This window comes from Lynx rufus, unplaced genomic scaffold (assembly GCF_022079265.1).
Source record: "Lynx rufus isolate CCGP_SWC_20201006 ecotype Redwood Valley unplaced genomic scaffold, mLynRuf1.p SCAF_5, whole genome shotgun sequence".
Taxonomy (NCBI): domain Eukaryota; kingdom Metazoa; phylum Chordata; class Mammalia; order Carnivora; family Felidae; genus Lynx; species Lynx rufus.
This window is the reverse complement of record NW_025814867.1, coordinates 2552584-2576877: the sequence shown is the minus strand read 5'-3', so window position 1 is coordinate 2576877 and position 24294 is coordinate 2552584. Positions and strand designations below refer to the sequence as shown.

Below are 24294 nucleotides of genomic sequence, written 5' to 3'. Positions count from 1 at the left end.
AACTGAAGCTACAAACGCTTACGTGTCTGTAACTGGAAAAAGTCTTTATCTCTCACTGCTCAAGGTTGAAATAGTTTCCTTTTTCCACACGGGACTTTAAATATCAAAATTTCAAAAAGAACTCTTACATGACTGGTTTAATAGACAGAGACACTAAGTAAGAGCTTCCTTGAAACTAATAGTCCTAGAATTCTAGAAAATAAAGAAACTAAATTTCTATACTTTAAATTTGCTAGACTGAAAAAAATCCTTCCCATGGAAACCTCTTTTTCAGAAGCATTTTTATGTAAGAATCTAAGCTACTGTAATCAAAGTGAACTCTGGACAAATGAGATATGTTTGAATATCTGTGTTTTATTAAAAAAAATATGTTGGGGCGCCTGGGTGGCTCGGTCGGTTAAGTGTCCGACTTCGGCTCAGGTCATGATCTCGCGGTCCGTGAGTTCGAGCCCCGCGTCGGGCTCTGTGCTGACTGCTCAGAGCCTGGAGCCTGTTTCAGATTCTGTGTCTTCCTCTCTCTCTGACCCTCCCCCATTCATGCTCTGTCTCTCTCTGTCCCAAAAATAAATAAACGTTGAAAAAATAAATAAATAAATAAATAAATAAATAAATAAATAAATAAATAAACGTTAAAAAAATTTAAAAAAATATGCTTTTCAAAACATAAATAAAAAGTATGCCTTTCTTTGATTTCATCCGTTGTGAAGTGTAAGCATACATTTTCTTTTTTACAAGACTTGGGGTTCTTCTCTCATAAAAAGACAAATTAATCTGAACTTCCTAAATAATACTTGCAGAGTATCTTCTAATATCCAGGCCATATTTAAAATTCCCTAACAGTCTTCTCCCTACCCTCTGCTTACCAATACTCAAAATACAAACGACTCCTATAAACAGCCCTTGCCCCTCTCATGAAATTGACCCAGATTCACAGCAGGTTTCTGACAACCTCAATGGTGAGAGGATGGACAACCGCACAGAAGGCACTCTGCTGTTTACAGGATCTATTCACATATACAGTTGCTACAACTCTGGGCTCCCCCAGAGCTTAATTACTATCAGCCTACTGTTGACCAGAAGTCTTACCTGTAAAATAAACAAATAACATATATTTTGTATGTTACATGCTTTTTATGCTGTATTCTTATAATAAAGTCAGCTAGAGAAAAGAAAATGTTAAAATCACAGAGAAGAGATGACAGATTTACAGTTCTATAAGAAATCTGTGTATAAGTGGATCCACACAGTTTAAACCAGGGTTGTTCGTTCAAGGGTCAGCTGTACTACAATGTCCTTCTCGAGCTGTGGAACTGCATATCCCAATTCAGACAAAGGGTATGCCACAAGTTAAGCAGCTTGGTAGTTAATTTAGACTATTTTATATTAAAACAGGGAGGAGCACCTGGGTGGGTCAGTCGGTTAAGCGTCTGACTCTTGATTTCAGGTCAGGTCATAATCTCACAGTTCGTGGGATCGAGGCCCGCATCGGGCTCTGTGCTGACAGTGCGTATCCTGCTTGGGATTCTCTTCCTCCCTCTCTCTCTGTCCCTCCCCTGCTCGCATGTGTGCTCACACGCTCTCTCTCAAAATAAATAAATATTTAAAAAACGGATAAATAAGAGAACTGAATGAAAATCTTACATAATTTTTTAGATACAACATAAGACTTCAAAAAGCACCCAGCACGTAAAATTTAAGGATAAAAACAATCACTTTTCTCTGCTGATAGGGGCAATGAGTAGAAAAGGTTTTTATGAACAAACCTGGGAATCTCACTAAGGAAAAAAAGAGAGAGCCAAGTTACTCGAGTATTTATTTCCAAGAAACTCACCTGTAACCTTGCAATCTCTTCTCCAAATTTCTTCTGCTGTTTTGCCAGGATAGACTGGTGGTACTCAGCATTGGCCTGCATGATACAGTGCTTTGCAGCCAAGACAGGGAACACCTCCTGGAAATAAAAATACTGACCAGGGGAGAGTCCAACCACACAAACCACCACAGACAACACGGGATGCAGGAAGAAAAAGGAAAAGGAGACAGAAATTAGAAATCACCCCATTAATGGTTTAGAGACAGGTTAGTCATTAGGTGTAAACAGAGAAGACGACATGATTTTGCAGGAACTGAAGTCAACGAATTCAATTTTTTTCTTCCAATTAAAATTAAGGGGTTTTGTTTTTGGGTTTTTTTGCACTGTTAAGTGAAGCCAATTTAAGTTTTTATAAGGTCTTCAATCAAGCCATGAAGTCAACATTTTGTTTACAAAGAAGAAAGGAAAGCATGCATTAGGAAGAGAAGGAGAACAGACATTCACAGAGGAATACCAAGCACGAGGCTTTAGAAGCTTTCTTAGGAGTCCTTACCCAGCCCTTAGAGTTAACTAAACCACCATTACTCACATATACTAATGAAAATGCTCTATAGCTGACTGTTTCATCATGTTTTTAAAAGACAAAAGACAGTAAATTAAGTTCCCACTTAAATTCATATCTAAGAGACTTTTTAATAAAGATGATTTCTAGCCATAGAAAGACTATTTAGTATAAACACTAACATTTCAGATTACATACTCAAAAACACATAGCAAACAGACAAACACACTAAGTTAATATCTAATACGATAAAGTGTTATTTTGCCCTAATTTGTTTTGAAGAAGATTCCAGTCAAAATTAATTTTAAAAGATCCAAACATATGAACCAAGAAGCACTTCTATCGGTAGATGCTCTTCCAAAATGGCAAATCGCAGCCTGCAACCTCACTGTCTTTAGAAGTACGTGCCACATGAAATCCAAGAATTAAACTAGGCAATCACTGTCCAGACAAAAATAGGAAAGACTCAAACACTGAATTACTACCTGGTATGCTTTCCTGTCTCCCAGTGAATAACTTCCTAGCTTCCTGGATCACTACTTGCAGATATTCCAGTTTTACAACTAGAATATGAAAATACCTTTTGAGCTTTATTAGTCAAACGGCAAAAAGACATCTAAATCTCAAACTGTACTCAGGCCAGTTCTCAAGGTAAGGCTGGAGCAGCTTCGTGTTTTAACCGGAGATTCTCCAGGAATACCAGGAATGCTGCAGAGGGAGTTTCCAAGTCTTTGAAGGTGACATTCTTCTCTCCGTGACACGACTGAACTAATGGCCCAACAGGATGTTACGGGACACTGTGCAGCTGAACGTGAAGTCTTTCAGATGAAAACAAGGTGAGAGAAGATCCCAAGGCTCTTTTCAGGAGTAACAGTATTAACATCCAAGAGTCCTGGGCAACTTTCTAGTAACCTCTTGGTGTATTTTAAATCTCCAGCAATTCCCTCACATCAATTCCTAATTCTCTGACTAAACTAGTGTGTGCCGTTGATGTATTTATGCTTTTTTACTTCACCACGAAACTGTCTGCAATTTCATAATTTACAAGGCTTCCTGAATGACTTCTAAATCAATAAATTCAGGGCGCCCGGCTGGCTCAGTCAGAAGAGCACGCGACTCTTCATCTCGGGGTCGTGAGTTCCAGCCCCATGGTGGGTGTGGAGATGACTTAAATAAACTTTGAAAAAATAAATCAATAAATTCTCCTAGAAAATATCATGTAACAAAAACCATATGCTATTATCATACAGACAAAACTAATTACCTGAACATTTCTGAAAGAGTAGTTGAAACGCACTACATTTCCCTCAATCTGTAAGTTTCCTCTGAAATCATTCTGAGTTTACGCGTTAGTCTAATCATATGCTTTGCGTTTGACCATCACTGACTAGTCTTTTCAAATGTCACTTCAGAAAAGCTTACATTAAAACAATTAATATTTTCTCTGATATGCGGCAGCAGGTAGGTGGTTGTTTTCCTTAGCTGTACAAGAGCAGCCCAATTTTCTATCTCTGTTGGCAAAACTTAATTCTAATCAAAATCCTGGATGAATTTGCTTTCTTTTCCTTTTGCTTTATGTCTGTTTTGTGCTTTAAGACTCATCTTTAAGAAAACAGGACAATAATTAAAAGTGCAAATAATCAACATGCTCAAGTATTCATGCTTGTAGCAGATCACCAATGAATCAGAATTACACAATGCCTTGATGTAACAAAATTACTGGAGACAGAGGCTCAACAATTTCCAGAAAGAATTTTGGAAAAACAAGTTTAGTGAAGAGTAGAGACAAAGGCATCCCTTAAATACAAAAGAATTTTTCATGCTTCTTAAATAAAAAATTATTTCTACCAACATATTCTTCAAATGCCTCTCCTAAAACTTCAAGTTTCTTTTTTATAAAACATAATTTGCAACGTTTTTCTTCTATACAAAAACCTCTAAGTATTTCCACATGCAAAATAACCAAGTATTTGCAAAAACAATAACTGACCTTGGGAAGAGTATCTTTGTACTGACACTGTTTAAAAGCATCACCAAAGTAATCTGCGGCCTGATTAGCCAATTTGGCTATGATGGCATCTTTCATTTTATCTGGAATAAAATATGACATTGGCCATTGTAATTAAAAAATATATATAAAATAATCCGACACATCATAACTTAGTATGAACTCTGAGATCACAAGTTTGTACGCTTGTCTTCCTATTTTAAAAGCTGATCGCTTCTCTTTACATGTAACAAAATAGAGAAAAAACTGGAATTACCTCTTGTGGCTTTTAAAAAAAAGACTTCTTGGGCCTGTGCCAGCATAATAAGACTGAGGGTCCCAACAGTGTCTGGAGACAGGTCCACCGTAGGCTCTCGACTTAAGGCAGATAAAACTGTCTCTTTAATATGTAAAAAGGCACCACTAGCAAACTAGAGGGGGAGAAAAAGAACTTCTTTAAAATCTATGTAAACTCAGCAAGACTTAACTTTCTACTGTTACACACAAATCATTTCAAATGTTAATTCAGTTGAACAGTTACTATATTTAAATTTTTATATTGTTACAGATCTAAATATATGACCTACAGACAATAAGGGTATTTTTCCAAAATACTATACAGGAACAGATTTAACTAAGATTAAGAGTAAATTGCAGCAAAACATACAGCAACTTCATGGGACAAATTAAACTTATTTTTAGATATATTTCCCCACGACTAATATGAGAACAGAGGTCGGGATAAAATAGTATTAAGGACCTTTTAGTACCGAAATGATCTTGCTTTGGTCCCAAACAATTCCATCTGTCCCACAATTAAACACGCTGTACTTAGGGGAAACCTCAAATAGCACAGGTGATCTGAGGAACAGCATTTACTGTCCATTGATAATGATTTCTATTTGGCTTTCAAAGGTCCCTGGTGAAATGATCCCCATCAGATTTTTTTATTCCGAATTATATTTTGCTGAGGTTCACCCAAAATAACTGCTTTTATGGAACACATGATCCTGGGAAAAAGAAAGAAATCCGTCTGGGATTAAAAGATGTGGGTTATACGGAGGAGCTGCGTAGAGATTACTGAAGATCACGTATTACAAGTGAACATCATGTTTTGTGCAGTCATGAGGTATCATGAAACCAGAGTTTCTGCAAGGAGCGACGAGCTGACCTGGCTTAAATACACTAAGAGAATCACAGACCAGAACAGCAAGGGACCCAGCCTCTGTCACAAATCTGGAACGAGAGGCCAACAAAGGTCATTAAAGAACACGTCCAAGGGTACACAGCTTCCTGGTGGCAAAGAGCCTAGACAAGCCTGTCTAAGTCTTCTGATATCACCACCCCCTTTCCATCACACTAGGTGACCTGCTGTGAATCGCAAAGGCAACTCACAGAACGGAATTTATTATCACATGCCAATTAGCTGAGTTACAGTTAACAGAAAAGTAAAGTTGACTTCATTTTCACATTTTAAAATATTGGCCCTTTCGAGGCTCAAAAAGAAAAGTATGTCTGTGATCCATGCCCATTGAAAACTGCACGGCAAGCACGGCAAGCCGCAATTTGGAGCGCTGTTTGCTTAAAATGCATCTTCCTCTCACTTTCTTAGAAGAGCATTCTTTTTTTTTTTTTTTTTTGATTTTTTTTTCAACGTTTATTTATTTTTGGGACAGAGAGAGACAGAGCATGAACGGGGGAGGGGCAGAGAGAGAGGGAGACACAGAATCGGAAGCAGGCTCCAGGCTCCGAGCCATCAGCCCAGAGCCCGACGCGGGGCTCGAACTCACGGACCGCGAGATCGTGACCTGGCTGAAGTCGGACGCTTAACCGACTGCGCCACCCAGGCGCCCCAGAAGAGCATTCTTAATCTCACTTGTAAACTGAAACCACAGGAAAAATCAGACTCCACCTCTGGGACACGCAAATTCCACAGCCATGGAAGACAGGAAGCACCTCTGGAATTCCACAAAATTTGGAATCAGAACCTGAAACCTCAACGGACCACTTAATTAGCACGCTGGCCTTTGAGTCTCCTTGTGTGTAAAATGGGGTGGCGTTACACATACAACACGCATCACGAGGTTCATCTGAGAGTCAAATACTGTATGTAAGCACATCTGTAAATTATAACACAACCTAAAGCATGAACTAGATCATTCAACACCAATCATTTATTCTTTACGTTAAAAGAAAAATAGGGGCGCCTGGGTGGCTCAGTCGGTTAAGCGGCCGACTTCGCCTCAGGTCATGATCTCACGGTCCATGAGTTCGAGCCCCTGTTTCAGATTCTGTGTCTCCCTCTCTCTCTGACCCTCCCCCGTTCATGCTCTGTCTCTCTCTGTCTCAAAAATAAATAAACGTTAAAAGAAAAAAAGAAAAAGAAAAGCTGAGTAAATAATACACTGCCACCAAATAATATGCCATATTAGTGATAGTACCCAAAATCTAAATTTAGCTAACTTGAGAACATGACATATCTGACCACATTTAAATATGACCTCTCCACAAGCCAGAGTTAAAATTTCCTTACTAAGAGGTCTTAACTTTTGTGACAATGGTAAAATATTAGCTGTGTCTCTTAAGAAAAAATATATTTAAATAACGTACATCTGACCCTTGAACAACAGAGGTTTGAACTGCGCAGATCCACTTATACATGGATTTTTTTTTTCAATAAATACAGCACAGTACTGTAGAAGTATTTTCTCTTACATATTTACTGTAAGAATGCAATATATAATACATAAAACGTACACAATACAGGTTTTTTTAATTTTTTAAGTGTATTTATTTTGAGAGAGAGAGAAAGTGTGAGCAGGGGAGGGGCAGAGAGAGAGAGAGAGAGAGAAAAAGAGAGAGAGAGAGAGAGAGAGAGAGAGAGAGAATCCCAAGCAGGCTCCATGCTGTCAGCGCAGAGCCCAACACGGGGCCTGATCTCATGAACCTTGAGATCATGACCTGAGCCAAAATCACGAGTTAGATGCTTAACCAACTGAGCCACCCAGGCGCCCACAGACAATACATGTTATTCAACTGTTTATGTTATCAGTAAGGCATCCAGTCAACAGTGAGCTATTAGTAGTTACGTTCCAGGGGAGTCAAATGTTACAGTGTATTTTTGACTATGCAAGGGGTCACCACCCCTAACCCCCACGCTGTTCAAGGGCCAACTGTACAAAATTTTTTAATGAGATCAATTATTTAAAAGGGATTTAACCAAGAACTTCATCTCAAACATTCAATCATTTGTTCTCCCAACATTTATTGAGCCTTTATTATGTGCCAGGCACTGTCCTAGGTGCTAGGTATACAACAGTGAGGAAAAACAGAGCTGGTCTATAGGTAAACAGTTTAAGGATTTCAAAAGTGTGAATCAATTCATTAAAAAGTACATTACTTTTCAAGAACGTATCTGTGTATAAAGAGACATCTATAAGCCTAAGTACAAGTTATTTGCAATTTAATCCAAGTTAGTGTTGATTATGTGGTTACTGTTCTGCATACCTGGTAATGCTTAGCAGCGACTTTCAATCCTTCATCATTATCCAGGTTCTGTTCTGCTGCAATCTGGCTAGCTAACGCTGCACAATTGAATAACACACAGCTCTTTTCATATCCTAAGCTTGCAAGAGCTGTAAAAAATCAAGAAGGAAAAATTTATCAGATTATTTTCTCTAAAGGAAATAAATGTTTCAAAGATAAATACTATGAAATCTCTCCCACCGGCTCTCACAAAAACAAGTTTCCAGACCTGTTTTCTCACCCATAATAGTACCCATATTTCCAATGCTGCCCGGCCAGGCAGTAATTTATTTATTTCCACAATGATAATCCCATCATCTAAAATTCAAAAGATCAAGGAGTTATTCTTTCCTTTCCTTTACGTCCACAATGCTACTAGGTTCCAAATGAAAAGTCATTCTCATGTCAATTCTCACTTAAAGTCAAATAAATTGTTTTCCCATCACCTCTCAAAATTTTACAGAAGATATGTGTGTGTGTGTGTGTGTGTGTGTGTATACACACATATATCTTCTCACCACACTCAAGCCAGTAAGTCAGTTCTTCCCTATGACAAACCTAACCCAAGGCAGGCACCTCCAAGTCTCACACCCTTATCCCGATACATCCATCAGAAGGCTAGATTGTGCAAGCAGTTAAAATACAGCTCTGATCAAGAAACCACACACCTCACATCCACTGGGACAGCTACTATCAGGAACAGAAACAACAAAAAATAACAACTGTTGGCAAGCATGTGGAGAAACCGGAACCACTGTGAGCTGTTGGTGGGAAGGTGAAACACTGCAGTCCTGTGGAAAACAGTATGGCAGTTCCTCAAACACTCAGAAATAAAACTCCCATTGGATCCAACAATTCCACTTCTGGGTATATTCCAAAGAGAACTGAGAGCAGTCACAAAAAGACATTTACACACCCACGTCCGTAGCCAAAAGGTGGGAGAAACCCAAGTGTCCACTGATGGGTAAACACGTAATGGAATATCATTCGGCCTCAAAAAGGACGGACTTCCTGTCACATGCTACACCACGGACGAACCCGAAGGGCAATGTGCTAAGTGAAATAAATACGCAGATCTCAAAAGGCAAACTGAGGCCTGACTCATTTTACTGTGCTTCACTCTATTGCACTTCGCAGATAATTGCATTCTTTTACAAAATGAGAGGTAGTGGCAACTGCATCAATCAGCAAATCGATCAGCACCACTTTGTCCAACAGCATTTGCTCACTTTGCATCTCTGTGTGACATTTTGGTAATGCTCACAGGATTTAAACCTTTTTCATCATCATTATTATATACGTTATGGTGATCTGTGACCACTGATCACAAGTCCCTGAAAGCTCAGATGACAGCATTTTTTAGCAACAAAATTTTAAATTAGGTTACATACATTGTTTTCACACAAAATGCTATTGCACACTTTGAACAGACTACAATATACTATAAACATAACTTTCATATGCACTGAGAAACAGGACAAAGCTGTACACTTGAACAAAAATATACTTGCACTCTCGTTCTTAGTATCCTAAAATTACACAATATTCTAATGAGTGGGTAGCCCATGCTTTATTTAGCCAAGACATTACTGAAGGACATTTTTTTTTATTTTATTTTTTATTTTTTTAAGTTTACATCCAAATTAGTTAGCATACAGTGCAACAATGATTTCAGGAGTAGATTCCTCAGTGCCCCTGACCCATTTAGCCCATCCCCCCTCCCAGCACCCCTCCAGTAACCCTCTGTTTGTTCTCCATATTTGAGTCTCTTCTGTTTTGTCCCCCTCCCTGTTTTTATGTTATTTTTGTTTCCCCTCCCTTATGTTCATCTGTTTTGCCTCTTAAAGTCCTCATATGAGTGAAGTCATGCGATTTTCGTCTTTCTCTAATTTCACTGAGCATAATACCCTCCAGTTCCATCCACATAGTTGCAAATGGCAAGATTTCATTCTTTTTGATTGCCGAGTAATACTCCATTGTATATATATACCACATCTTCTTTATCCATTCATCCATCGATGGACATTTGGGCTCTTTCCATACTTTCGCTATTGTTGCTAGTGCTGCTATAAACATGGGGATGCATGTGTCCCTTCGAAACAGCACACCTGTATCCCTTGGATAAATACCCAGTAGTGCAACTGCTGGGCTGTAGGGTAGTTCTATTTTTAGCTGTTTGAGGAACCTCCATACTGTTTTCCAGAGTGGCTGCACCAGCTTGCATTCCCAACTGAAGGACATTTAATTCCCAATATCTGCTACCGGAGTGCCTTGATGAACTATGTCCTGCTCTATTTATGTTAAGTCCTTTGCTTCCCATGTCTTTCAGGAAGAACCCATCTCCCTTAAGTATCTTCTAGTTCTGGCACCTGCTCCTTGTTCTCAGCCTACCAACGTGGCATCGCAAATGCCAAAGAAAAAGAAAAATCCTTTTCTTGACCTGGTCTCCCTCTCAGCATAATGCCTTGTCCGTAAACCCTTACTGAAAATCTTTTAAGATGAGCAATCCGCATTTGCGGTTCCCATCTCCTCACCTCTGGTCCACCCCTCAACCTGATGCAGGGGCATGCCCCTAGTGAAACTTCTTTCATTACCAAATCACTGACTTCTCCAACTTTATGTGACTTACCTCTGCCACAACGATTCTGTCAGTGATGTTCCAACCTGGATAGATACTAAAATCACCTGGAGGAATTTTCAAGGATACTAATTCCAGTGGTCCACCCCGGAAATTCTTCCTATCACATCTGGCATTCTGTATCTTTACAGGTGTACCTTTCACATTTTCCTCAGGTAATTCTAACACGCGGCCAGGTTCAGGAACCACTGGACTATGTGACCTCGGAAACCCTTCTGGCACTCAATGCCATGCCTCTATTCTTCTCTGGTTCCTCTGAGATCTGAAAGCTTTTTCTCATCCTCATTCCCAGGAACCTGCTCCTGTTTCCTTTGAACGTTATTATCACCTAGCTCTGGCCTTCACACTTTTCCCAATCTACGGACTACCAGAGGAGATAGATTTATTATTATCATTTAATGATAACTGTTCCCAAATCTACATCTCTACCACCCTTGACTTTTAAATCTGTTTCCAAATGCCAAAAAAAAAAAAAAAAAAAAAAAAAAAAATTGTACCCAGACACAGCATACAAAAGTCAAACTCAACTTGCCTTTTGGAAGGAATACCCACCAAGTCAAACTGAGTTATAAATCTTAGAGTCAACCCTCAACTACTCCTCTTCCTTCCGAGAGACATTCGGCAGATCCAGTCAGTTTCAACTCCGAAACGTCGCTCAAATCCCCTCCTTCTCCTCTGACCCACACATACCACCCTCTCTCATCTCATCTGTCACCAGTCTCCTCACTGGTCTGTTTGTCTCTAGTACCTGGAGTCAGGCTTTCTGGAATCACATCCCACTTCACCAAATCCTTCCCTTATGACTTACAAAGTCGCTTCATCTTTCTAAACAAGTGTGTTCAACTGGTAACAACAGTGCCTTTCTTCATTGGGCTTTTGGGGAATTCAGGAGGATAATATATGTGGAGCCCTTTCCACAGTGCCTAGGTGGAGTAAGTACGCAATAAATTCTAGCTATTAACACGTAAGAGAGAAGAGTACACATGCATAGTATATTCGCACCTCTTCACAATCTGCTTTCCGATGTCTTCACCCTCCATAATCCTCAATTCAACCTATGGTTTCAAGCCTTACAATAATTTTATTAATATGCATCATACATAATTTGTACCATATACTATGTGTTATATTATGTATTCTCTATAATGCACACGTACCACAAATAATGTGTTACACGTACTTATTTACAATAAAATACATTCCTATTACTTACTGCAGCTAATATTTACTGCACACTCTCCTAAGGACTCTGCATGTATCCACCCATTTAATCCACACAAGAGCCCAAATGAGATAAACAGTATTTCACAGTACTATTTATTCCCCATTTCAAAAACAAGAAAATTAATGCACACAGTGGTTAACCTGCCAACCCGCCTTCATTCTTCCAACCTTTGGTTATAATGGTCTACCTGTAACATTATTTTTTAGCTGGGAAAACCAAATTCATCCTTCAGAGCTTAACCTGAACACAGCTTGCTTTCAACAAGCAGAATTCATGTCTTCCTCATTTACAGGCTCACTACTTTGTTCATATCCTCATAGACTATCCGTTATATTTTGGAATGATCAGTTGTTCTCCTAAACAGACTGAATACAACTGTCTCATTTGTTGTTATAACTAGGACAGTGCCTGGCAAGGCATAGGCTCTCTACAAGTATTTGGAAATTACATTAAAAGTTGAAATTTTAAAAAAAAATGTAAACATTTTTATTATTTACAAAAAGCTGTCAGGAGAGCAATTTTTAAAGCCTAAAATAATACAACGTGTTTAGCCCAAGTGTCTTATCATTTTTTAAAAAGTCATTACATACCCAATTTCACAGATCCTCCAAAAAGTGAACCTTTATCAAAAGCATCCTTCCAGGTAAATGTCAAGCAGATCTTGATAGAAAAAGAGCAAAGAGAAAATTATCTTACCTTCTTGCTTCTCATTAAATATTAGGTCTATTTTGAAGAAAAATCCACAGTGAGGAAAAGGACTAAAGCTTGTCAAAACATTATCTTCTGTAGACAACTAACTCCTTTCCCTTTTCCCGGACCACAGAGTTTTCTTTTTTAAAAGTAAAATACTAGCACTATGATATTTCCAATGGTCATTCTGCCTCAGTAATTATGCACATATTGTCCTCTCCAGAAAACACTGTCTTACTCATCTTTACAACACACAAAGACACTTAATAAATGATTGTCAAATAAGCCAAGAGAAGCAAAGGTTTCCTTGAATATAAAATTAAAAATTACTCCCTGATGACAAAATGAGAAGGGTTACCTTTGGGGGAATGAGATAATATGTTATTTCTTGATTTGGGTTGTACTTACACATGTGTATTCGCTTTATAAAGATTCAAGCTATACACATGATATTCACTTTTGTACGTATACTATACATAAATTAAAAGTTTACTTAATTAAAAAAAACTGTTTCACTCTGATTCTAATATATTCCACATATAAAGGTTAAAAACAACTTACCTCTTTTAAATTATGTATTGCAATCCCATGCAAAAATTTTGTTAACTCTGGATTAGAGAAATTTTCAATATACACAAAACTAGAGAGAATAACAGAATGAACGCCATACAGCCATCACAGTTTTAGCCTTTTGAATGTCTGGATTCACCTACTCCCACTTTCCATGTCCCCTCCCAACCCTACACACATACTTTTTCCTCCTTGAGTATCTTAAAGCAAATTTCAACATATTACATCACCTGTAAAAACTTTACTACAAGAATGTTTAAAGCATTTTCCATAAACTACGTATTTTGAAACTTAAAATGTCACACAAATTGAAAACGTTTAACAAGTCTCTCAAACAAAACTGTGAGAAATCATCAGCATTTTTAGTATCTAGCCTTTAAAAGAAAGCAAATATTCTTGTAGTATAACATCTAATCAGAACAGCACTTGCAACTTTATATGCAAATATAATCTGTGTCAATTTTTAAAACACAGACACTGAGACTAATACTTCAGTTTCCTTTTTTATTCTGTGTAACACAAAGGGAAGGACATCACAGACTATGTTAATCAGTCAACAGATCATATTGATATAAAATACAGGGGGAAAAAATGCAGTCCAATGCTCCACATAAACCCAAAAGTTACTAAGGAATGACATGAACAGGAACAGAATTCCAAGAGACTCTTCCAAAAGATACAGATTCTCATCAGATGGGCTTACAAGCTTCTAATTTGTATCAAAAGGTCTTACAGAAAGATAAAACAGGGAAGAAGCACCATTTATTTTAAAAAGTGATACCATGGGGCGCCTGGGTGGCTTAGTCAGTTAAGCAGCCGGCTTCGGCTCAGGTCGTGATCTCGCGTGAGTTCGGGCCCCGCGTCGGGCTCTGTGCTGACCGCTCGGAGCCTGGAGACTGCTTCGGATTCTGTGTCTCCCTCTCTCTCTAGCCCTCCCCCATTTGCGCTCTCTTTCAAAAATTAATAAATGTTAAAAAAAATTTTTTTTTTAAATGATACCATGTGTCAGAAGAAATGGGTGTTTGCCATTATTATAACTTTAAAAAAAATTAAAATAACTTACCTGATTTTCAGAGAATGGGAATTTGGGTTCAATGGAACAAATTTGATCATAATATCTAAAAAAAGAAGAAAAAAAGGAAAATTTATAATTACCAAAGCTAAATATTATATACATTTACGTATACACTAGTTTATGAGTACACAAAAATTATTCATGCTTACTTTGAGCAGCCCACAAATCAAATTCAATCAGCCATTTTAAAGTTAATAAACACAATCTTTTAATGTGTAAATGAGAATGTGAAATGCATGCAATAAAAAAATTTGTGAACAAAAAACTCATACTCACCACTAAAGAAAAATATGTACCAAGTGTATTGGCTAAAAGGAAACTAACGTCTGCCCAGAACCAAAGTATTTCTTAAAATACTACTTATTAAGGCAACTGTTTATATCCACTGAGCAAATTAACATCTCTGATAAACTGCTATTTAAAAACAGGTTTACTAACTTTCACATATGCCTTGGACATCTCCACTTCTGCCCATCTCCACTGTCACACCCTTCATCAAAGCTTCCACCCTGCCCAGAAATACACTCACAATTATATGGTCAATTAATTTCAACAAGGGAGGCAAGAATATGCAATGGGAAAAACGCAATCTCTTCAACAAATGGTATTGGGAAAACTGAACAACAACATGCAAAAGAATGAAACTGGACCACTTTCTTATACCACACACAAAAATAAACTCAAAATGGATTAAGGACCTAAATAAATGTGAGACCTGAAACCATAAAAATCCTAGAAGAGAGCACGGGCAGTAATTTAAGAAATTTACAAAACAGAATAACAGAATTTAAGAAACAAAATAAACGAGGGACGCCTGGGTGGCTCAGTTAAGTGTCCGACTTTGGCTCAGGTCATGATCTCACAGTTTGTGAGTTTGAGCCCCACAACGGGCTCTCTGCTGTCAGTGCACAGCCTGCCTCAGATCCCCTGTCCCCCTCTATCTCTGCTCCTCCCCTGCTCACTCTGTCAAAAATAAACATGAAATAATAATAATAATAAATGAAAAAGAAAAAAAGAGACAAATCAAAAGGCACACTCTTAACTATAGAGAACAAACTGATGGTTACCAGAGGCGAAGTGGGTGAGAAAATGGGTGAAGTAGGTGAAGGGGATTAAAAAAGAGTACATTTAATTTTTTTTATTCTTATTTTAATTCCAGTTAACATACAGCGTTGTATTAGTTTGAGGCGTACAATATAGTGATTCACTAATTCTATACATCAGCCAGTGCTCATCACAAGCGCACTCCTTAATCCCCATCACCTGTTTCACCCACCCCCACATCCCCCCTTACCCCCGCCCCGTAACCATCAGTTTATTCTCTACAATTAAAAGTCTGTTTCTTGGGGCGCCTGGGTGGCGCAGTCGGTTAAGCGTCCGACTTCAGCCAGGTCACGATCTCGCGGTCCGGGAGTTCGAGCCCCGTCAGGCTCTGGGCTGATGGCTCGGAGCCTGGAGCCTGTTTCCAATTCTGTGTCTCCCTCTCTCTCTGCCCCTCCCCCGTTCATGCTCTGTCTCTCTCTGTCCCAAAAATAAATAAACGTTGAAAAAAAAATATTAAAAAAAAAAAGTCTGTTTCTTGGTTTCTCTTTTTTCCCTTGCTCATTTGTTTTGTTTCTTAAATTCCGCACATGAGTGAAATTACATGGTATCTGTCTTTCTTGGACTTCTTTCGTTTACCACTGTACTCTCTAGCTCCATCCATGTCATTGTAAATGGCAAGATTTCATTCTTCTGTATGGCTGGGCAATATACACACACACACACACCACATCTTTATCCATGCACCTATTGATGGACACTTGGACTGCTTCTGTAGTTTGGCCATTGTCAATTATGTTTAAACAAACAGAAAACGCATAGACCTTTTCAAATTAGTGTTTTATTTGGGTAAATACCCAGTAGTGGAATTACAGAATCATATGGTAGGTCTATCTTTAATTTTTTGAGGAACCTCCATATTGTCTTCCACAGTGGCTGCACCAGTTTGCATTCCCACCAACAGTGCACAAAGGTTTCCTTTTTCTCCACATCCTTGCCAATACCTGCCATTTCTTGTTTTTTATTTCAGCCATTCTGGCAGGTGTGAGGTGATATCCCATTGTGGTTTTGATTTGCATTTCCTTGATGATGAGTGATGTTGACCATCTTTCATGTATCTGTTGATCATCATGTCTTGTTTGGAAGAATGTTCGTGTCTTCTGCCCATCTTTTAATTGGGTTATTTGTTTTGGGGTGTTGAGATTCAGAAGTTCTTTATACATTTGGATACTAACCCTTTATCAGATAGGTCATTTCCAAGTATCTTCTCCCATTCCATAAGTCGCCTTTTAGTTTTGTCGTCTCCTTCACTGTGTGGAACCTTTTTATTTAAGGTAGTCCCAATAGTTTATCCTTGCTTTTGTTTCCCTTGGCTCAGGAGACCTATCTAGACAAAAGCTGCCATGGCCAATGTCAGAGAAGTTACAGCTTGTGTTCTCTCCTAGGATTTTTATAGTTTCAGGTCCACATTTAGGTCCTTAATCCATTTTGAGTTTATTTTTGTGTATAAGAAAGTGGTCCAGTTTTCCCAACACCATTTGTTGAAGAGACTTTTTCCTGTTATTCTTTTCTGTTTTGCCAAAGATTAATTGGTCATATGTAACTGCATGTTCATTTCTGGGTTTTCTATTGTGTTCTATTCATCTCTGTGTCTATTTTTAGGCCAGTACCATACTGTTTTGATCACTACAGTTTTGTAATATAACTTGAATTGTAATACTTCTAGCTTTGCTTTTCTTTTTCAAGATTGCTTTGGCTTTTTAGGATCTTTTCTGGTTCCATACAAATTTTAGGATTATTTGTTCCAGTTCTATAAAAAATGCTGCTGGTATTTTGATAAGAATTGCATTACATGTGTAGATTGCTTTGGGTAGTATAGATACTTTAACAATATTTACTCTTCTAATCCATGAACATGGAATGTCTCCATTTGTGTCATCTTTAGTTTCTTTCATCAGTGTTTTATACTTTTCAGAGTACAGGTCTTTCACCTCTTTGGTTAGGTTTATTCCTAGGTATCTTATTATTTTTGGTGCAATTGTAAATGGGATTGCTTTCTTAATTTCTCTTTCTGCTGCTTCATTACTGGTGTATAGGAACGCAACAGATTTCTGTATGCTGATTTTGTATTCTGCAACTTTACTGGACTCGTTGATCAGTTCTAGCAGTTGTTTGATGGAGTCCTTCAGGTTTTCTATACATGGTATCATGTCACCCGCAAATAGTTAAAAGTTTTACTTCTTCCTTACCAATATGGATGCTTCTATATCTTTTTGTTGTCTGACTGCTGTGGCTAGGACTTCCAGTACTATGTTGAATAAAAGTGGTGAGAGTCGCCATCCTTGCTGTGTTCCTGACCTTAGGGGAAAAGTTCTCAGTTTTTCCCCATTGAGAGAAACTAAGTAATGTACAAAAATGCTGAATCACTATATTGTACACTTGAAACTAATATAACACTGAATGTTAACTAAATTGGGATTAAAAAAAAAAAAAAAAAAACTTCTACCCTCCCTTTAAAGTAGACTAATCACAAAGTCTCCTTGAGTCATTTGTCATTCTTCTCAGTCTACTCTCCACCCAGCAGCCAGAACAATCATCAAACAAGAAGCAATCTTCTCCCTCATCAGGCTGACCTTTGAGCTAACATGAGAGACTGGGGATATCCAAGGCAAAGCCTTCCAACTGCCCTCTCTAACCCTTCCTCCTTCTCTTATTACCTCCCCTCCCCTCCCCACCTTCTTCAGGGCTATCATTCCAATGACTGTTTCCGAGGCCAATCTTTCAGGGGAAGGGGCAACACGTGTGAGACCAAGTTTTTGGATGACATGGCCACAAGTTTGGTTACAAACAACAAGATCTGAGCAATTAAGTAAATACAATGAAGATAATGGACACTAATTTCTAACTGTCAGAGAAAAGAGTTACAGAAAGAGAAATGGCTAGAATAAATTCTGCAGTTTTTGCTTGGAATTGGAGGTATCAGTGTGATTTTCTAATATGGTGGAGAAATCCAAGGGTGCCTGAGTGGCTCAGTTGGCTGGACGTCTGACTTCGGCTCAGGTCATGATCTCACGGTTCATGGGTTCGAGCCCCGCTATCAGTGCCCCACTGTCAGTGCAGAGCCTGCTTCGGGTCCTGTGTCTCCCTCTGTCTCTGCCTCTCTACCCCTACCCTGCTGGCTCCCACACACTTTCCCTCTCTGTCTCTCTCTTTCTCAAAAATAAACAACAACAAAAATACACACACGTACACACACATGTACATACACTGGAGAAATACAAAAACAGGTATAAATGTGTGTGTGAGTGTATTTCCTAAACATATATGCTCAGAGGGCCTAGAAGCAATAACACCTTGGTGGCATAAGCACATCTAGAGCCCAGATGAATAATTCTCTGCTTTAGGAGCCAACACTCCTTCAAGAAATGACAGATTCCATGGCGGAGATGGAGAAAATTCAAGAATCAAACCTAAAACATCTTGCTATGTCAGACAGTCAAGGAAGTACTCAAAAAATGAGGCCGTGTCCAAAAGACGTAAGAACTAGCTTTAAGGGGCTCCTGCTAGCCAAGTCCAGAAGAAATTAAATGAAATAAACAAATCGTAACCCATTGAGAAAAATAAGAACACCAATTTGAAGCAAATAAAATAAATAGATGAACAGGGAAAGCACTACCCTACTGCACAAGGGCAGCTCGTAACACTAGAAGCTATAACAGAGTTGGAAAAATCACCACGGCACCTTTCAGAGTATCTGTTTCAGTTAAGATATATCAATGGATGCTAACACAAGAAAGTCTGATGGAAACAGGGTATTACAAAGATTCTCCCCACAAAGTACTTACTAATTTGTTCAACATACTCATCAACTGTAAGGTCAAGAAACCCGGCAGACATCATCTTGATCAAATCATGAAAGTTAAACACAGGGCACCAAACAACATCAAGTTCTTCCTGACATGCACAAAACCAAAAACAAAACCCAGCTGCACTTCGGTGGTACTGCTGCCCAAAAATGCATAAATCCTAAGAAAAAATAAGACGAACCCTTACCAAGGGACATTCTACAAAGTAAGCAGCTTATACTCTTTAAAGATGTCAAGGTTGTGAAAAACAAGGAGAAACTGAGGAACTGTTCCAGACGTAAACAGACTAAAGAACCAGTTAAATGCCAAAGATCCTGGATGAGATCCTGAGCCTGTAAAAATATCACTGGGACACTTAGCAAAATCTGAATGCATTTTATGGGTTACACGGTAATATTCAATCAATGCTAACTTCCCAATTTTGAAAGCTGTACCGTGGTGATGTAGAATATTCTTGTACCTAAAACATTCTCGTAGTCTGAAAAAAAAAAAGAACTCTGAATTATTAAATGTTGAAACGCTTTAACTCATTCCTATCATACTTAAAATTTCATCCAAAATTTTTGACAAGGCCTGGCATTATCCAGCCAGCCTCATCTGAGAATATTCTCTCCAGCCTCATCTGAGAATATTCACTACACGTTCTATTCATTAGTCTATGCTCTCTCCTGGCTCAGGGCCTCCACCAGTTTTTGGTTTTTTTTTCCCCCCTCTGGACACTTTTTCCTATCACGATTTCCTGCTTTTCTTATCTAGGCTGATATACCATCAAAAAAGCCTTCCCTCATCCATTTGTTCACCCATTCATTCAAAAAATATACGCTAAGAGTTTACTATGTACCAAACACAGTTCTAGGACATAGAAATTCAGCAGTAAACAAACATTTAAAATTTTGAGCCCTTGTAGAGCTTTACTTGTAGAGGGGGAGACAAAATAGATAAGTAAAAATACAGTACAGGAGACCGTAATAAGTGCTATGGAGAAAAAAGTAAGAAGGATAAGGTGTCGTACAGGGTGAGCAGACTGTGGTCTTCAATCACAACATGTGATAACTTGACTACACAGAAGAAATAAAACAATTTTGAAAACCACAGATAATAGAGAAGGTACAAAGGAGGTGATGTGATGAGGCCAGCAGGTAAGTGAGATAAAAGATCAGCAGTCGTGAGACAATCAAGTGCCAAAAACTGGGACAAGAGCATGCCCGAAGACACCCAGCCACGGCAAGGAGGCCAGTATGGTCACAGGGCCAGCACAGGAGAAGATGAAATCAAAGAAGTAACGATGTTCGGAGCAGAACCGTAAGACTTTTGGTTTCTACTGTTCGGAGGAAGAGGGGAAACCATCAGAGTCCGGACAGAAGAGTAACACGAGCTCATCTGTTTTCACAGTCACCGTCCACGCTGCCATGGGGAAGACGGACTTGCAGTTGTGCAAGAGCAAAGGAGAGAGGTCGGTCAGGAAGCTATTACAGTAATCCAGGCGGGAGATGGGGGAGCGTAACTCGGCTGTTCCACGGTGGTGGCAGAACTGAGAAGGACGGTCCACCTCACTCCTGTTTTAAACCAGGAGTTTAAACTCTCCCTTTACAATCTCTTGGGCCTCTGAATTCGTCCTCCACAGAACTTACCAGTTTGTAATATACCTACTTACGGAACTACGTATGGTATCTTTTTCCTCAAAGGATTCTAAGCTCCATGAGAGCAGAGAATGCGTCTGTTTGCTATTTAATTGCTAGCCCCGAATACGTCACTAAGCTGCAAATTTTTTAAAAGTAACCTTTTTTATCTCTGGGAAGTAAAACCCAAGATTCTCTGTTTTGTGAACCAACAGGAACTACCAACGCGCAGCCCACAAGGAGACACCAGCCAGGTCCCAAGGGCTGGAGACAAAAGAAGGCAACAGCACACAAGGCCCAGCAACAAGGCTGACAGAGCAACTGTTTCTGAGAAGGGCTATTGTCGGCTTGGCCAAGCAAAAGGCAAAGTCAAGATAATACGCAGGTCTTGACACAACAAGAAGGAAAACTCCTGCCAGCCCTGTGAGCTTCTTCCCTGACCTGGGCCATCTCAGATGGAGGGCACTCTAGGTACACAGCCGCCCAACTGTCATTAGCTAGATTCATTCTCCAAGGAAGAGTATCCGGTCTGGTTGAGAGGGCCCCAGGGGAGGGGGTGGGCAGCCACAACACAGTCACCTTCACTCTCTGCCTCAGTGACACCCAAGTTCCAGCACGCCCTCCTCTTCTCCCAGAAAGCCCAGCCATCTCAACTTGGGCAGCTGGCTCAGCTGCTGGAGACAAGCAATGTGCTGAGTCACCAACTCCCAGCCTGAGACTGTACATTCACTGCCAAGTGTAGGTGGCCCCAGAGCTAACCCTGGGCGGCAGTGAGGTGCAGCCAATGAATGGCCAGGGAGGCAGGCACTGGGAAGAAAGGGGACGATGGAAGAGAGGGGAGCACTCCAGTGCTGAGAGTAAAAGGAAAGATGGGATAGCGGGGAGCACTCCAGCGCTGGGAAGAACGGGGACGATGAACGGGGACGATGGGATAGAGGGGAGCACGCCAGCTAGGTCTCCAAGGCTCACAGCCCCGACCCACTCAGAGTGGTGGCTATGAACAATACAAAAATAGGCAGCTGACCAGGCCTTGGTTTGCTGACTCCTCTGCAGTAAGCAAGAAAGGAAGTAGTAGGAGATAAAGCTTCCTCCTCTGCAAATGGATCAGCGGGGGGCGGGGGGCGGGGGGCGGGGGGCGGGGAGCGGGGAGCGCGCTAAACAGAATGTCCTGAATTGTTTATAGCTATCTCTATTCAAAGCTTTTGGGCTCGACTCTCAAAACTTAAGCCTTGTAGGGAAAAAGTACATTTATATCATATATTGAAAGACTAGAAGCTATGCGACGGAATCCTCAAAGTAAAACAGCTGTCTCAGGACAGGTGATTAATTTAAAATAAGTCCTATGGGAGGACAGTCATTGGAAATAATATCTGACTCCTCTGGACTCAACCCCAACAGAAACCAACTAATGCTTTTTTTTTCTTAATTGTTTTTAACATTTATTTATTTTTGAGAGACAGAGAGAGTGCAAGCAGGAGAGGGTCAGAGAGAGAGAAGGCGAGACGCAGAATCCAAAGCAGGCTCTGAGCTGTCAGCACACAGCCCGACGTGGGGCTTGAGCCCATGAACCATGAGATCATGACCTGAGACAAAGTCGAACGCTTAACAGACTGAGCCACCCAGGCGCCGCTCAACTAATGCTTTTCAAAGAAAGCAGCCATCGCTAGCTGTAGTTACCACAGGCAAAATGCTACTTATTCGTACAACACGAAATACAACGAACTACTCCTTCTACATAATTCCATCACACTATCCCTTGTAATTCAGCCTAAATCTTAGGTCTCAAAATTCTCTACAGAGGGAACAAGGGCAGAAACAAGAAAATCTACCCACCTATCACTTAAATATGCTTTACTGTATCAGCAGATTCTAGCTTAGGATATACCTCTAACAAGTAGACCTCTGCTGCGAGTTTTCCACAAGTAGGAAGAAGGAAAGCCAGTATGCTACAAAGTTGGTGAAAGACAGACAGACAGACAGACAGAAAGAAAGAAAGAAAGAGCATTATGGGAAATAATGCTGCAAAGAATCTGTATGTACTTTTAATATTTCAGAAATAAGTAATGTTTTGGCGCGCCTGGGTGGCTCAGTTGGGTATGCATCCAACTTCAGCTCAGGTCACGATATCACGGTTTGTGAGTTCGAGCCCTGGGACAGGTTCTGGGCTGACAGCTCAAAGCCTGGAGCCTGCTTCAGATTCTGTGTCTCCCTCACTCTCTGCCCCTCCCCTACTCACTTTCTGTCTCGCTCTCTCTCAAAAATAAATAAACATTTAAAAGAAAGAAAGGAAGAAAGAAAGAAAGAAAGAAAGAAAGAAGTAATGTTTTAATCAACTATAAAATTTCAAACATATTTAAGAGGTATAATGTCACAGTGGGCGTATCTCAAACTTGCAAGTCCAACAATCCTGAGTTTGAAACCCAAGTCCACCAACTCACACCTGTGTGACTGTGTGCAAGTTATGAATAACCTCTCCAAACCCTTCCTGATATCAGGTAATATCTCATTTAAGCATGAGGAAAAAGATACCATACTAGATTCTTAGAATAGTGTTGATACATAGTACATGTGATACAAACGGTAGCTGCAGATCATTATTTTGCAACTATTCAGAACTGCCTTTATATGTTCTTCAGTATTTTATAAAACCCAGTCACCTACAGCAAATATCCAATAGCTCAATTTCTCAAATCTCATGGGGGGAAAAAAAACCTAGGAAATGAATTCATTTCTTTGAACATACCAAAGACAGACTCGATTGGAAACTGTAGTTTTAAAGTTCAGGGGTGGGACAGGGCACATGGGTGGCTCAGTCAGTTAAGCGTCCGACCTCTGCTCAAGGCATGATCTCATGCTTGGTGAGTTCAAGCCCCACGTCGGGCCCTGTGCTGACAGCTCAGACCCTAAAGCCTGCTTCAGATTGTGTCGCCCTCTCTCTCAGTCCCTCCTCCACTCACCTCTGTGTCTCTCTCTCTCAAAAAGTAAACACTAAAAAAATAATTAAAAGAAAAAAGTTTAGGGGGAACACATGGAGATTGAGAACCAGTCCACACTAGCCAAAGTGACAGTGCAGTGCAAATTCTCATGACCTATACAGCTCCAGTCAGTACTTAGGGCTGTGCAACCCCCAACTGCCAATCAGAAAGAAAAACAAGAGAATGCAAAGAGTTGGACCGCATATTGGTCAGAGTTCATAGATCCTTCCAGAACCTTATTTCACACTTCTTTCTTCACCCAATTTATCACATGAAGACTCATTAATGAAGCATTTTGCAGCAGAGTATAGTAAAAACTAGTCAGGGAGTCAAGAGGTCTGGATCTTAGCTAAATTCTGCCACAGAGTCAACTGTGTGGGCTTAAACCTCCTGTGTGCAAAAGATTCTCCTTAAGGTTACACAGAATGAAGACTGTCCTGACAAGCTCTCTTATTTAGTAAACATTAGAAGTCAGAATACAGAAAAACAAATCGGATTTTAAATCTTCCTTTAAATTATGTTTATTCATCTATGCAGAATAAAATTACTGAGCCAAATCAAGGTCTGCCAAGTACAGATATTCCTTGAGACCAAGGACCAACTATTACATATCTTTACTTCCTCCACACTATTTGAATAACAAATCTGCAGGAGTGTCATTAGTGCTAAAATTATCTTAATATCCTCACTCCCAAACCAACAATCAGAATG

General features: G+C 39.6%; 1 protein-coding gene across 2 annotated transcripts in view; it reads right to left on the bottom strand.

The window, feature by feature from the left end:
• PDCD6IP (programmed cell death 6 interacting protein) overlaps positions 1 to 24294 on the bottom strand; it is a 72947-nt gene that overhangs the window by 42797 nt on the left and 5856 nt on the right. The window contains exons 2-7 of one of the 2 annotated variants that reach the window (XM_047100044.1): positions 14071 to 14125; positions 12338 to 12407; positions 7867 to 7994; positions 4637 to 4790; positions 4363 to 4463; positions 1832 to 1963 (exon numbers count right to left, since the gene is read on the bottom strand). In XM_047100044.1, coding sequence (XP_046956000.1) covers positions 1832 to 1963; positions 4363 to 4463; positions 4637 to 4790; positions 7867 to 7994; positions 12338 to 12407; positions 14071 to 14125 — 640 coding nt within the window. The remainder of the gene's footprint in view (positions 1 to 1831; positions 1964 to 4362; positions 4464 to 4636; positions 4791 to 7866; positions 7995 to 12337; positions 12408 to 14070; positions 14126 to 24294) is intronic. The other variant, XM_047100045.1, reaches the window with a different exon arrangement.